The sequence below is a fragment of the Petaurus breviceps genome, unplaced genomic scaffold (genome assembly GCF_028583685.1).
Source record: "Petaurus breviceps papuanus isolate PSGF00001 unplaced genomic scaffold, PetGlider_PUasm1.0 37, whole genome shotgun sequence".
Lineage (NCBI taxonomy): Eukaryota > Metazoa > Chordata > Mammalia > Diprotodontia > Petauridae > Petaurus > Petaurus breviceps.
In genome coordinates this window covers 72,638,443-72,651,039 of record NW_027186296.1, presented here as the reverse complement: position 1 = coordinate 72,651,039, position 12,597 = coordinate 72,638,443, and the positions used below count along the sequence as shown (strand labels likewise).

At 40.9% G+C, this 12,597-nt stretch overlaps 2 protein-coding genes across 3 annotated transcripts in view; one reads left to right on the top strand and one right to left on the bottom strand.

Annotated features, from left to right (window-relative positions):
* Positions 1 to 280, bottom strand: part of SAXO2 (stabilizer of axonemal microtubules 2) — a 31,763-nt gene extending 31,483 nt beyond the window's left edge. Inside the window, exon 1 of one of the 2 annotated variants that reach the window (XM_069098700.1) lies at positions 141 to 280. In XM_069098700.1, the coding sequence (XP_068954801.1) occupies positions 141 to 178 (38 nt within the window). In that variant the 5' untranslated portion in view covers positions 179 to 280. Of the gene's footprint in view, positions 1 to 118 lie in introns of both variants that reach the window. The other variant, XM_069098701.1, reaches the window with a different exon arrangement.
* Positions 281 to 357: 77 nt separating this feature from the next.
* The window catches only part of EFL1 (elongation factor like GTPase 1), a 219,820-nt gene continuing 207,580 nt past the window's right edge, over positions 358 to 12,597 (top strand). The window contains exons 1-3 of the mRNA XM_069098699.1: positions 358 to 516; positions 9,726 to 9,828; positions 11,807 to 11,874. Of these exons, the coding sequence (XP_068954800.1) occupies positions 9,738 to 9,828; positions 11,807 to 11,874 (159 nt within the window). The 5' untranslated portion in view covers positions 358 to 516; positions 9,726 to 9,737. The remainder of the gene's footprint in view (positions 517 to 9,725; positions 9,829 to 11,806; positions 11,875 to 12,597) is intronic.

The following is a 12,597-nucleotide window of genomic DNA, read 5'->3' as shown; positions in this document are numbered from 1 at the left end:
GGGGCAGTCTCGGCAGCTCGGAAGCACGCGGAGAAGAGGGGAAGCCGATTCCGGAGGAGGAATGGAGAGGGCTCCGCTGGACGATCCTGGCCGGCGGGAGAGAGGGGCCCGCACTCACCGTAGTTCGAAAGGTGCCTTACCCGCAAGTGCAGATCTGGCACAGACAGCGGAGCGTCATGATCCCGCCGAAGCCTTCCCTTGGGCCGTTTCTAATACTCTAGCACCGCGGCCGTAACCAAGGCAACCCCTCCACTAGCAGCCTAGTGACGGCAGTGGAGTCCTATGAACGGGGCGGGCTTCCGGCGTCATCACATGGGCGGGCGAGTCGAAGGTCGCGGTCATCGCCACGCCCCCATCCCTTCCCTCCCTTTCCCCAGCTCCCCCATCCTCGAGTTCCGGGTTTGGAACAGCCTCCTCCTCCTCCGCGTCTCCTCCGGCACGTGTGGTGGCGCCTGAGCGGCTGGGCCCGACATCGGCTCCTCGGCTTTTTTTGTCATCTGTAACTGAGTTGAGTGGGTGAGTTGGGGGATCTCGGGAGGCAGATGGGCAGGGGGCCGGAACGACTCCTGGGTGACCGCCTTCAGCGTTCTCCTTCTAGAGCGCTTAGAGATCTGCTTCCCCCGGCAGGAGTCACTCGCTGGGGTCAGAGGTTGCGCACGCCCAGGTTGTCAGAGCAGGAAGGGGACAGGGAATGCTGGGAAGTTGTGAGACGCCGGCTCCCCGCGTGCGGCTTGGGGCAGTTTTGAATCCGAATCGCCCCCTTCGACCCCGGGCCTCTCCCTCACCTCACCTGGGACACCCTCCAATGCTCCCGCCACGCCCCCCAGATGAAAATACGGTCCCGAGGGGCCGGCGGGATGCGGAGCGGGCTCGGCAGCCTGGGCTCCCGCGGCCCCTTCCCAGGGAAGGCCGGCAGAAAACTTCGGCGAGGCGCGGACGTGAAGCGCTTTCTCGGGACACAGGGATGTAGGGGAAGGGGAGCGGCGTGGGGGTCCCGGGCCTAGCGCTGCCCCCGGTAACTTTGGACAGAGCTTTACCCCTCGCTGGATCCCGGGTTCCTCGTCCATAACATGAACTAGATCAGGAGTCCTTAAACTTTTTAAGGGGGTTCATGGACCCCTTTGGCAATCTGGCGAAATCGATGAGCCCCCTCTCAAAAAAATGTTTTAAAATACATAGGATTACAAAGGAAACGAAATGTATAGAAAAAGTTATCAATTCATAACATACAAGTATGTTTCTATACGCATGTGTATGTTCATATACATGTACATATGAATTAATTTACACATACATACATATATGTAGATGTACACACTGTGTAAGTATATTGGAGGGGTTTAATGAGATAAGGCTGGAACCATAAGCCTATGTTGTTGAAGACTGAATGCCAGGCAAAGTGTTTACTTTTCAGTGGGTAGGTAATAACGAGTCATCTAAGCTCATTTTGAAGAGAGGAATGTAATAGGGCCATTAGATCAGCAAACATTTATAAAATGTTTTATTGTGTGCCACGCATTGCTAAGTGCTAGGGATGCAGAGGAAGTTATATATACATGTGTAAATGTATCTCTATATATGTATATATTTGCATGTATAGAGTTCACCAGGTCCCATGTTAACTCTTCCTGGAAGAATCTCTAAGGTCAGTCAGCAAGCATTTATCAAGAGCTTACTATATGCTGGGGCACTGTGCTAAGCACTGGGGATACAAACAAAAAGGAACATGATTCTTGCCTCTAAAGCTATCATACTGTGATTCCAGGCACTGAGGATCCAGACACCAAAAAAAAAAGAGACCCTTCCCTCAAGTTTACATTCTGCTAGTGACTTGCCATAGCTACTCTCCCTAAATTACAGTCCCTAGGTTGCTTCTTTTTTAGTGATAAGGACTTAGAGAAGGTGACCCTGAGTAGCTGAACATATAGTATCAGGAAGTTGACTTTAGGAATCAACAGTGTGGTTCATAAACTTATACTTGCCTTTTTGGTCTTTGTTAGCATTATACAGATTGTTCCAAAAGTCTTAGTATACTCATAAGGGCTGTTAGTATGAAAGTCTTAAACTAATAAAGTTTAAAAACTTTGGGGGTATCCTGTATAAATAGACTTGGTTCTACTATTAACTCACAGCGTGGGCAAGTTACTTAACTTTTGGGCCTTAATTCATCTGTAAAATGAGGATATTGGGCTATATTATTGTTATTTTTTAAGAGGAAAAATCACATTTATTATATACAACCATAGCCAGGAATGCTCTGAATTCCCTGCTTCCATGAGATGCAGAATGTATCAAAAACCCACCAAACAAATATTAGATGTGTACAAGGGAAAACCATTTCACCCAGCTTAAGATAAGAGGTCAGTCTTGTCAGTAGTAGGAGTTCTTATTGTGGAGTTAACGGGAATGAATTTCCCCTTATTTATTAGCATTCTGTGGATTCTATCCCATAGGCATTTTTTGAATGTTTGACAAGGATTCAGTCTTCCCCAAACATTATATCACTTCCAATACATTTATAACGCTCCTCTCCAATAGATATTTTCTGACGTCTGTAAGATGGACTGAGGAAGCAGAAAGCCTTCCAACTCTATGTATGTGTGTGGGTGTATGTGTGAGTCTGTGTGGGTGTGAGTCCGTATGTGTGTATATACATTGTAAAGTGGATATTCTAAAGGGTAATAAGTCTGAAAAATCTGAGGTAATTTCTCACTTTGTGATTTGTTATAAGGCTTCTCTGGTATGAATTGCACCACTGAATAGTTCCCAACAATCACTTCATCTATAAGATTTTTTCTTCAGCATGAATTCTCTGATGTCCAATTAAGTTTGACCTGTTAGAGTAGGCTTTCCCACATTCATTACATTTCTAAGCCATCTCTCCATTGTGAATCCTATAGTGCTGCGTCAGTTTTGATCTTTTACTGAAAAATTTCCCACATTCATTGCACTTAAAAGGCTTCTCTCCAGTGTGAATTCTCTGATGTACAAGAAGACATGTAGAAATTAGGAAAGCTTTCCCACATTCTTCACATTTATAAGGCTTCTCTTCCTTGTGAATCCTCTGATGGACATTAAGGTTTGACTTTTCACGGAATATTTTCCCACATTCATTACACTGGTAAGGCTTCTCTCCTGTATGAATCCAAGAGTGCCCCCTAAGTGTGGACAACAGTCTGAAAGATTGCCCACATTCATTACCGTAATAAGGCTTCTCTCCAGAATGAATCCTCTGATGTACAGTAAGGTGTACGTTTTGACTGAAGGCTTTCTCAGAGTCATTACATTTATGAGGCTTCTCTCCAGTGTGGATCAGCTAGGGCCTCATCAGTGCTGAGCTATGACTGAAGCCTTTCCCACATTCATCACATTCAGAAGTCTTATCTTACATGGATCTTTTGCTTTTTAGCTATTTGTCTCAAATCTCTCCCCCATGTCCTTGCTGCCTCTTTTCCTGGCTTCTCTGATTGCCAGATTCCTTACCAACAGAGTACCAAAGACCTTGCCTTCAGCACCTTAGGTGATTCATCTTCTGAAGTAGTATCTGCTGGTGTTCCCTCTGTGGTTTCAGTCCTAGTCTCCATGTTGTCACTTCCTGTACTTCTGGGGTCCTTCATTAGCTTTCTGTGCCCACTGAACCTCAACACTTCTACTGGGCTGCTGTCAGAAGCTGTGCTTATCTGCTGGGCTGCTAGGCTGCTGGGCTTCTTGGCACCTGGGATCCTGCTCTGCTGGGCTACTGCTTGATTCTCCTCCACTGGGCCATAATCTGGGCTATATTATTTATAAAATCTCTTTCCATTTGTTATTTAGAGCTTATATTGAGAGTTTTAAGGATCTTTCTGGTTCTTTGAGTCCAACTCTTCATTTTACTGTTAAGTAAACTGAAGATGGACCAATTAAGATTGTAAAAGTTTTTTTTTTTTTAAGTTAAAAGCCACTCCTGTGGAAATAAATTTTTGAGTTATTGAAAATTGCTTAAAGTCATTTTTGTTTTGTCTATGTGGGCATTTAAAAAAAACTTGTTTCTCTTGTTTTTAATGACTCATGTTAAAGATTTATGTAAATGTCTCTAGTCATGATGAATCGGTTTCTAGATCTACTGCTCAGTACATTTAAAAGGAGGCAAGCTAGGTGTGACAGTAGAGTGAATCTTAGACCTGGAGTCAGGAAGACTTGAGTTTATATCCAGTCTCAGATACCCCCTGTGTGACTGCGCAAGACACATAGCCTGTCTTGCCCTGTAGCGGCAAGCACCCCAAGCGTCCTCAGGGTTGCTTCCACCACAGGTTCTTGGATCTGCTTTGTTAAAGGAAAGCAACTCAAAATGGGTTAACAAGCTTACTTTAATCAGTCAGACATATATCGTTTACCTTGTTCAGGAGAAAAGGTCAGCACCCCGAACTTCAAAGTATACAGGCAGCATTATCAAGACAGAAACAGATCAAGTAGACAGATTTCCAAACTGTCCAACCATTACATCCATACCCAGTCAACATCTGGGTTTCCACATCTGGGTTTTTCAAAGCTGGGGGGGGGGGGCCCTGGACAACGGCTTCCCAGAATACAGATCAAATCACAGAACACTTCTCAAAGTGAGCCCCCAAAACAAAGCCTCACATCAGGGCTTATATAGCCTTCTTCTGGCTCAGAGAATGTAACAACCTTATTGACCCACTGGCCAATCAAAAAGTATCTACTGAAAAACAAGCCTCCCACCCCAGGCTTCTGGTGGACTTTAGCCTAGGGCCAGGGAAGATCTTCCAAGTTTGCATTCCCATTACATGCCCTCAGTTTCCTTAACTATAAAATGGGAGTAGCAGCTGCCTCCCAGGGTGGTTATGAGGATAAAAAGAAATCATATTTGTAAATTTTTTGCAAACCTCAAAGGGCAGTATAAATAGTGTGTTCAGTAATTTTTCTCAGTTGTGTCCGACTCTTCAAGATTCATTTGGGATTTTCTTGGCAAAGAAATTGGTGTGGTTTGCCATTTCCTTCTTCAGTTCATTTTACAGATGAGGAAACCAGGTAAACAGGGTTCCAACTGACTTGTCCATGGTTATACAGTTGGTAGTGTCTGAGGTCACATTTGAACTCAGGGAGATGAATCTACTTTACCTCCAGATTTGGCACTCTCTATTCATTGCACCACCTAGCTGCCCCATATATAAATGTAAATGTTAGCAATTATTATGTGCATTCAATTTCCCAAAGACAAAAAAGAGGAGGGGTGGGGAAAGCAGTGCAAAACTATCATCTCTTAAAATGCAGTACAGTGCACACAATATATATTTCTTAGTATGTAAATCTCTCAAAGTGGATGTGACTCTAGATTTGAATATAGACAAATAATAAATGTATCTCATCCTAAGAAAAAATTATTATTTGCATTAAGCAGTGTGCAAAAGACTGAAATTGTCCATGTATGTGGCTTTGTTAACTAAAATACTTACTGTCTTAGTAGTTATAAATATACAAAACAGAAAATAAACTAAATAACAGGAAAAGTTGCTCTGTGATTCATCTGTAAGATATAATTTACTGAAATGTCATCTCTGAACTTGCAGCAACCTGTTTGTTCATTTTATGGTAACTTTGGAAGAAATTAAAATTTTTTTTATTCCTTACTGAAAAAAAGTCTGTGAAGAAACACTGAAAGGTGAATTTTAAAATCAACACCTCCCCACCCCTGAAATCAGATCTTGAGTATTATTTTCTTTATTTTTTAAATTTTTTATTTTTTTCTTGAGTATTATTTTCAAATGCATAAATAAAAGCATTTCTTAAAAAAAAGAATTTTAGTAAAATTTTACACATGTATATGAAGTACAGAGATAAACAACTTCCAAGGAAAAATTCTTGTGATTAGTCCATCTATTTGTAGACTGCATAAAGCGGTGTTTTTGCCCTGTTTAGTACTATTGATTTAAACAAGTAATGGTGAAGACTACTGACCTGTAGCAAAAATGAAGGGCCACAAAGTGAAAGCATTTTTTTCTTTTCAAGAAATAATAGAATATTATAGCCATCTGCTTTTTAAATTAATTGTATTTAAAACAACAAAGGATTTTTAAAAGTTCCATATTATGCCTAGTTTAAGGAACTTTATTTAAGGTCTGCTTTTTCTTAATAAGCTGGACAAAATTAAATTGAGGGCTAGACTTTACCCAGCACCTAGAGTTTATATGTTGCTAGGGCCTAAAAGTGGGGCTTAAATTTTGTAGACTTTCTAGTGTATTCTTTTGAGCTAAGAACCAGTTTAGGAAGTGAGGAATAGAAAATTCATATTTGTATGAAAAGAAACCAAACCATTAAATACCTTCTCAAAAGCTCTCTCCCTTAGGCTGAATTTTTAGCTTTATAGAAATATAATCATTTTTTGACTTCCCAGTTTTTGTTAAGCGCACCACCATCCTTCTAGTCACCCAAATTTGGAAGCTCAGTTTCACTGTCCTCACTCTCCCTGACCCCATATATCCAGTCAGTTGTTGAGTGTTGTTCATTCTGTCTCCACAGTATATCTTGTATCTGTCCCTTTCTCTCCACTAACATGGTTGCCAACCTTTATTAAGGCTCTCATTACCTTTTGCTTGGATGATTACAACTGCCTCTGTGCCTTAAGTCTCTCCTTACATCACACAGCTACCACATTGATATTCTTTTTTTTTTTTTTTGCTTTCTGGAGGGGGGAAGGTAGGGCAGTTGGGGTTAAGTGGCTTGCCCAAGGTCACATGGTTAGTTTTTGTGTTAAGTATCTGAGGCCAGATTTGAACTCAGGTCCTCCTGACTCCAAGGCTGGTGCTCTATTAACTGTGCCACCTAACCGTCCCTGCCATATTGATACTCTTAAATCACAGGGCTTGTCATTCCCCTACTCAGACCAGCAAGATAGTTTGTCCATCTCTAAGAAGGCAGCATTTAACTCCATCAAAAGTAAAGTGCAAGTGAAGCTGAAAGAGATGCAGAATTCTTGGCTCAGTATGAAGGCAAATGAAATTCAGTTTTTACTCCGATAGTAACAGTTGAAAGCACTTTTATGTTTCCCTAAAGGCTATTTATGGGCTGAAGACCTACGGTACATCGTAACTACTCATCTGTGATGGAGCCACATTGATTAGTGATAAGGATATGATTCTGGAGAGATGAACTGAATACTTTCATAATCTTCTCAACAGACCATCATCAACCAATGCTGAAGCCATTGACTTTATTCCCTCTTTAGCTGAACTTTCAATTCAAGAAGAGGTTTGGAATGCTATTAGGCTCTTCTCATGTGGCAGAGTGCCTGGTGCTGATTCAATTCCAGCTGGGATTTATAACGCAGGGGGGTCCACAATGCTCAAACAAAAGCTAACTGAAATCTTCCTGGTTGTGTGACGAGGTGGTTATCCCCCAGGACTTCAAGGATGCTTCCTTTGTACATCTCTACAAAGGAAAAGGCAATAGGTTGTCCTGTGGCAATCACAGGAAAGTCTTTCTCAGTCATTGCTAGTAAGATTCTTGGCAGAGTAAAGGCTAGTCCTTCACCTTGAAGGTGGTCCATCTACCCAAGAGCCAGTGGCAAGGAACAGTCATCATAGTGCTTGCTGTCCGACAACTCCAGGAGAAATGCCAGGAATAGAACAGAGGTCTATATACATATTTGTTGATCTGATGGAGGCCTTTGATACTGTCAGTAGTGAGGGCTTGGTTACCTGGAGAAGTTCATCAGTATTGTATGCCATTTCCATGACAGCATGCTTACGTGGGTCCCAGATAACAGACTATGCTCTCACGTTTTTTCAGTCACCAGTGGAATGAAACAGGGCTATACCCTTACTCACATGCTTTTTAACATGATGTGCTCAGTGATTTTGTCAGATGCCTTCAGTGAAGATGAAAATGGCATCAAGATCACTAATTGCACTTATGGTAAATTATTTAACTTGAAAAGGCTACAAGACAAGAGTGGAGGGAGAGTTGGTGGGCAACTTTTTGTTCCCAAGTGATTGTGCACTGAGTGCAGCCTCTGAGGCTGAGATGCAGCAGAGTATAGATTGATTCTCTGCTGCTTGTGCTAATTTTGGCCTGACAATGAATACCAAGAAAACAGGTTCTCCACCAGCCAGCACTGTACAATCCACGTGGAACCATCAGTTACGGCAAATGGAGAAATTTTAAATGCTGTGGATAAGTTCACTTACTTTGGCAGTATACTTTCCAGGGATGTCCACACAGATGAGGAGGTTGACGCATGCATTACCCAAGCTAGCTCAGTGTTTGGGAGGCTCCAAAAGAAGGTATGGGAGAGCAGAGGTATAAGACAGCCTACTAAACAGAGCTTTTGTGCTGACCTCACTGTTGTTTGCCTGTGAAACCTGGACAGTATCCCAGCGCCATGGAATGAAATGGGATTCTTCTGTTAGAATTTCCTTGGGAAGATTCTAAAATTCACCTAGTAAGGTCCTGGACATTGAAGTCCTTTCTCAAGCTAAACTCCCAGGCATTCAAACTTTGTTGCAGAGAGTGCAGTTCTGATGGGCTGGTCACGTTTGAATGCCAAACCTATGTAAAGACTATTTTATATAGAATTCACAAAAGGCAAGCACTCGTGAGAAGCTCACAAGGGCACTCTCAAGGTCTCTCTGAAGAACTTTGGAATTGATTGTGGGACATAGGAGACACTGGCACAGGACGACCCAGCATGGCATGCCCACATCAAAGAAAGAGTTATGCTCTATGAGCTGATAGAATTGCAGGGGCTCAAAAGAAACACGAGATACATGAATTTAGAGACATCCCCACTCCAGATGCTCATAGGGACTATTTGTGTCTGGCCTGTGGTAGAGCCTTTTGAGCTTGTGTTATTCTGATCAGCCACAGTCAACACACTGTATATTGACCCTGTCATATGATGTCATTTTGATCCTCTTTGAGCAGAAAGGACAAAAATCTGGCTCCAGTGACTCTGTGTTAATTCTTAGGATCAATAGTTCATTTTTTATTTCATCCTTTTTTTGTTTAATTTTTATGTAAATTTCATAATATACATAATTATTAGTATATAACTAAGTAAATATACATATATTAGGAGTTCATGCTTAAAATTTTTTTTACTGAATTTTTTTTTTACTGATGGAGTGTGTATAATAGTTAAAAGTTTGGAGACTGTTGTTGCATACTTTGATAATTTATCGTATACTGCCTTGCATTTATTACTTAACATTTTCCTGGAGGGGCGGGCACTATATTTTGTGGAACTCATATCCCTCAGCAGAGAAATGCTTTTTGAATGAATTAATTCAGCCTAAGAACACAGATCCAACATTGTTCAGAGCTTTGATTAAATTTACAAGTCACTGATGAGCAGCCAGTTCAGGTTTTAATATTTGAGGCAATTTATAATGTTGGTTCTGATAATTGGACACGACTTATCAGGTTTATAATTTGCCTAGATGTGTTTGTCTTGGTGTGAACACATATTTACAAGCAAAGAATGGAGGAATACTGTAGTGATTCTTTACTCATTAACCAGAAGTTGCCGATCTCAGTGATTCTTTTCACGGGCAGCTAAATTGTGTCCCCTAAAAGGCTGCAGTGTGCTGATTATCACATGAAGTATTAACACTGAGCTTTGATGTTGATTACTTGAAAGTGTATTTGACAATCTTGTCAACTACCAACATTTTAATATGTTCCTTAGCCTTTCCATTTGTAATAGAATGCAGTTTACTTTTTAACCACAGGGGGAAAAGACCATGGTGCTCAACAGTTTGGATAAGATGATTCAACTCCAGAGAAATACCAGTAACATCAGGAATATCTGCATACTGGCTCATGTGGACCATGGTAAGCATCATGCTTGAATTACATTATTTTGAGTAATAAAAAGTGTGTGAGGTAAGAGTGATGCTGTGGGCTATTTTCAGGGTCTTAATTTATACGATGAGAACGGGTCATTTTTCAGAATGTAAGAGAAATCTGTTTCAAGGCAGTTTCATTAGGTCTGAGCTCTCTGACCTGTTATCATTCTGGTTTAGTATATTGCAAGATCATTGCCTGGAGCAGCTGGGTGGCACAGTAGAGAGAGTGCTTGCTGGGCCTGGAGTCAGAAAGACTCATTTTTCTGAGTTCAAATCTGCCTTCAGATACTTATGAGCTGTGTGACCCTGGGCATGTCACTTAACCCTGTTGGCCTCAGTTTCCTCATCTGTAAAATGAGCTGGAGAAGGAAATGGCAAAACCACTCCAGTATCTTTGCCCCCAAAAAAGCCCCAAATAGGGTCAGAAAGAGTCAGCCATGACTGAAATGACTGAACAACAACAACAAACAAAAGGATTATTGCCTTAGAACTGAATGAGATCTCTGAGACCGTCTCTAGTCTATGCCTGTGATTTTTGTAGCTGAAGAAACAGAGCTACTGACATACTAAAGGGAGATGAAGGGGTTTCTTCAAGGTCATAGAGAGAGAGAGATAGCACTAGAAGGGTGACTTGAATGCAGATTCTCTGACTCCAGACTGGGTGTTCTTTCCACTTTGCCACTCTTACCTTTTATTTTCCACTGTTGGACCTCAGCTCAAAGATTCAGGGAAGGTCATTGACAAGTTCTTTTTCCTGTTATACAGAGAAAGTTTTCAGAGTATTTCATAGTGTAATATGACTGTTTATTTTTAGTTTTGGACTGTTTTCTTTTTTTCTGCCTCCCATGGGGACATTTTATAGGACAAACGACCTAATAACGCATTTTTAGAGGTATATTGGAAATTAATCCTTCCTTGGATAGCGTCTAAGACAGGGCTGGGTGATAACATTTGCTTTAGTAATTCCAAGAAACCATCACCTAAATCTAAATGACTTGGCAGTCTTTATAGTTGGAGAGAGTGTTGGCACTGATAAAATTACAAATCCTTCTATTCAAAAATATCTGTGTTATTATTTCTGTGCTGTTCCCCTGTTTCTTTGGAGGTGGGTAAGGGTTTGTTGTTTGTAACTGCAGTGGTTCTGCTGAGTGAGAAGAAAGTAATGATCCTCATACCCTGGGTCAAGGAATATTTGGAGGTGGAAAAAGAAATCCTGCGGGTTCACATTTCTATAGTACTTTACAAATGATAAAACTCTTTCCTCATAATTATGAGGTAGGCAGTTCAAACATTATTATCCTTATTTTTCAAATGAGGAAACTAAAGCTATTAAAGTTGAAATGACTTGCCCAAGTATACATAGCTAATTGATGGTGCCGGGATCCAAACCTAGGTCTTCTGATTTCTGAGTCCAGTGTTGTTTCCACTATTCCACCCTGGAGAATGTGTCAACCTAGTATGAATTACTTTTTCTGCATTCTTCTCAGAGTACTGATGAACTTTGTGTAGGGTTCCTTCTGTCTTAAGAAAGTGTTCTAAAGAACCAGAACTTTATTTACCTTTCAGATGTTGGTGGTAGTAGTAGTTGTAGTAGCAGAACTCTAAAGTTTGCAAAGCAATTTACAAATATTATCTCCTCTCCTCTGATTCTAGGTGCTGTTATTATATCCATGTTACAAATAAAGGAACCAAAGACTAAGATTTATTTATGCCCAGGTTCACATAGCTATCAGGTGTCTGAGGCAGGATTCAAACTTAGGTCTTTTTCTACTGCTATCTAGGGTTTAGTTATTTTAGTTTAGGTGCTAGATTTTGGTCTAGTGTCACTTAACAGTAAAGCTATGGAATCTTCCTAAGCTACATCTAGTGGTCAAGCACTCAACCCTTAGGTAGACCCTCTTCTCTTGCAATTTTACTCTTTAAAAAAAAAAGAATAAATGTCCTTTAATTATTCTTATTTATAGGGAAAACCACATTGGCAGACTGCCTCATATCTAGCAATGGAATCATTTCCAGTCGCCTGGCCGGGAAGGTAAATTATTCTTTTATCATGGATGCATATTTACCAAACTTCTACAATTTAGTTCAGCAAGTATTTATTGAGTATTTGTCATAGGCTCAGTACTCTGAAGGTATGAAAAGTATCTAAGACTTGGTTCCTGCTCCAGAGAAGTTATGGTCTAGTTAGGGAGATAGTCTGGTACACTCAGAAAATAATTACATAAAAATATTAAGAGGAATGTGATTTAAGTGCAAACATGAACAGTACAGATAGTTGTTGCCTTAGGGGTTGAGAATGGTTTAAGGATTAAGAATTACATTGGAAACTAGCCATGTGACCTTGGGCAAGTCACTTAACCCCAATTGCCCTACCGTCCCCCCTCCAAAAAGCAAAAAGAAAAAAAAGAATTACATTGGATCTTAAATGGTAGGCCTTGTATTGTTGGGACATTGGTGGATAGGTTGATGGGCAATATGAGCAAAGGTGTTGAATATGATTTGTTTGGAGATCATTAAGACCATTTTGCTGAGAATGGAAATTTTGGGGAGAGGTTAGCATTGTGGGACTCATTGAAGATACCCTTGAAAGTGGATTGAAGAGTTTCAGCTTCATTCTGAGTATAGAGGAAAACAGTTAAAAGCCTTTGGATATGGAAAAAACGGATGAAATTAATATTTTAGGAGGGTTGATCTGTTGACGATGGTCTCTAGGATGAATTGCATATGAGGAAAGAGGGGCCTGATAGGATTTGTT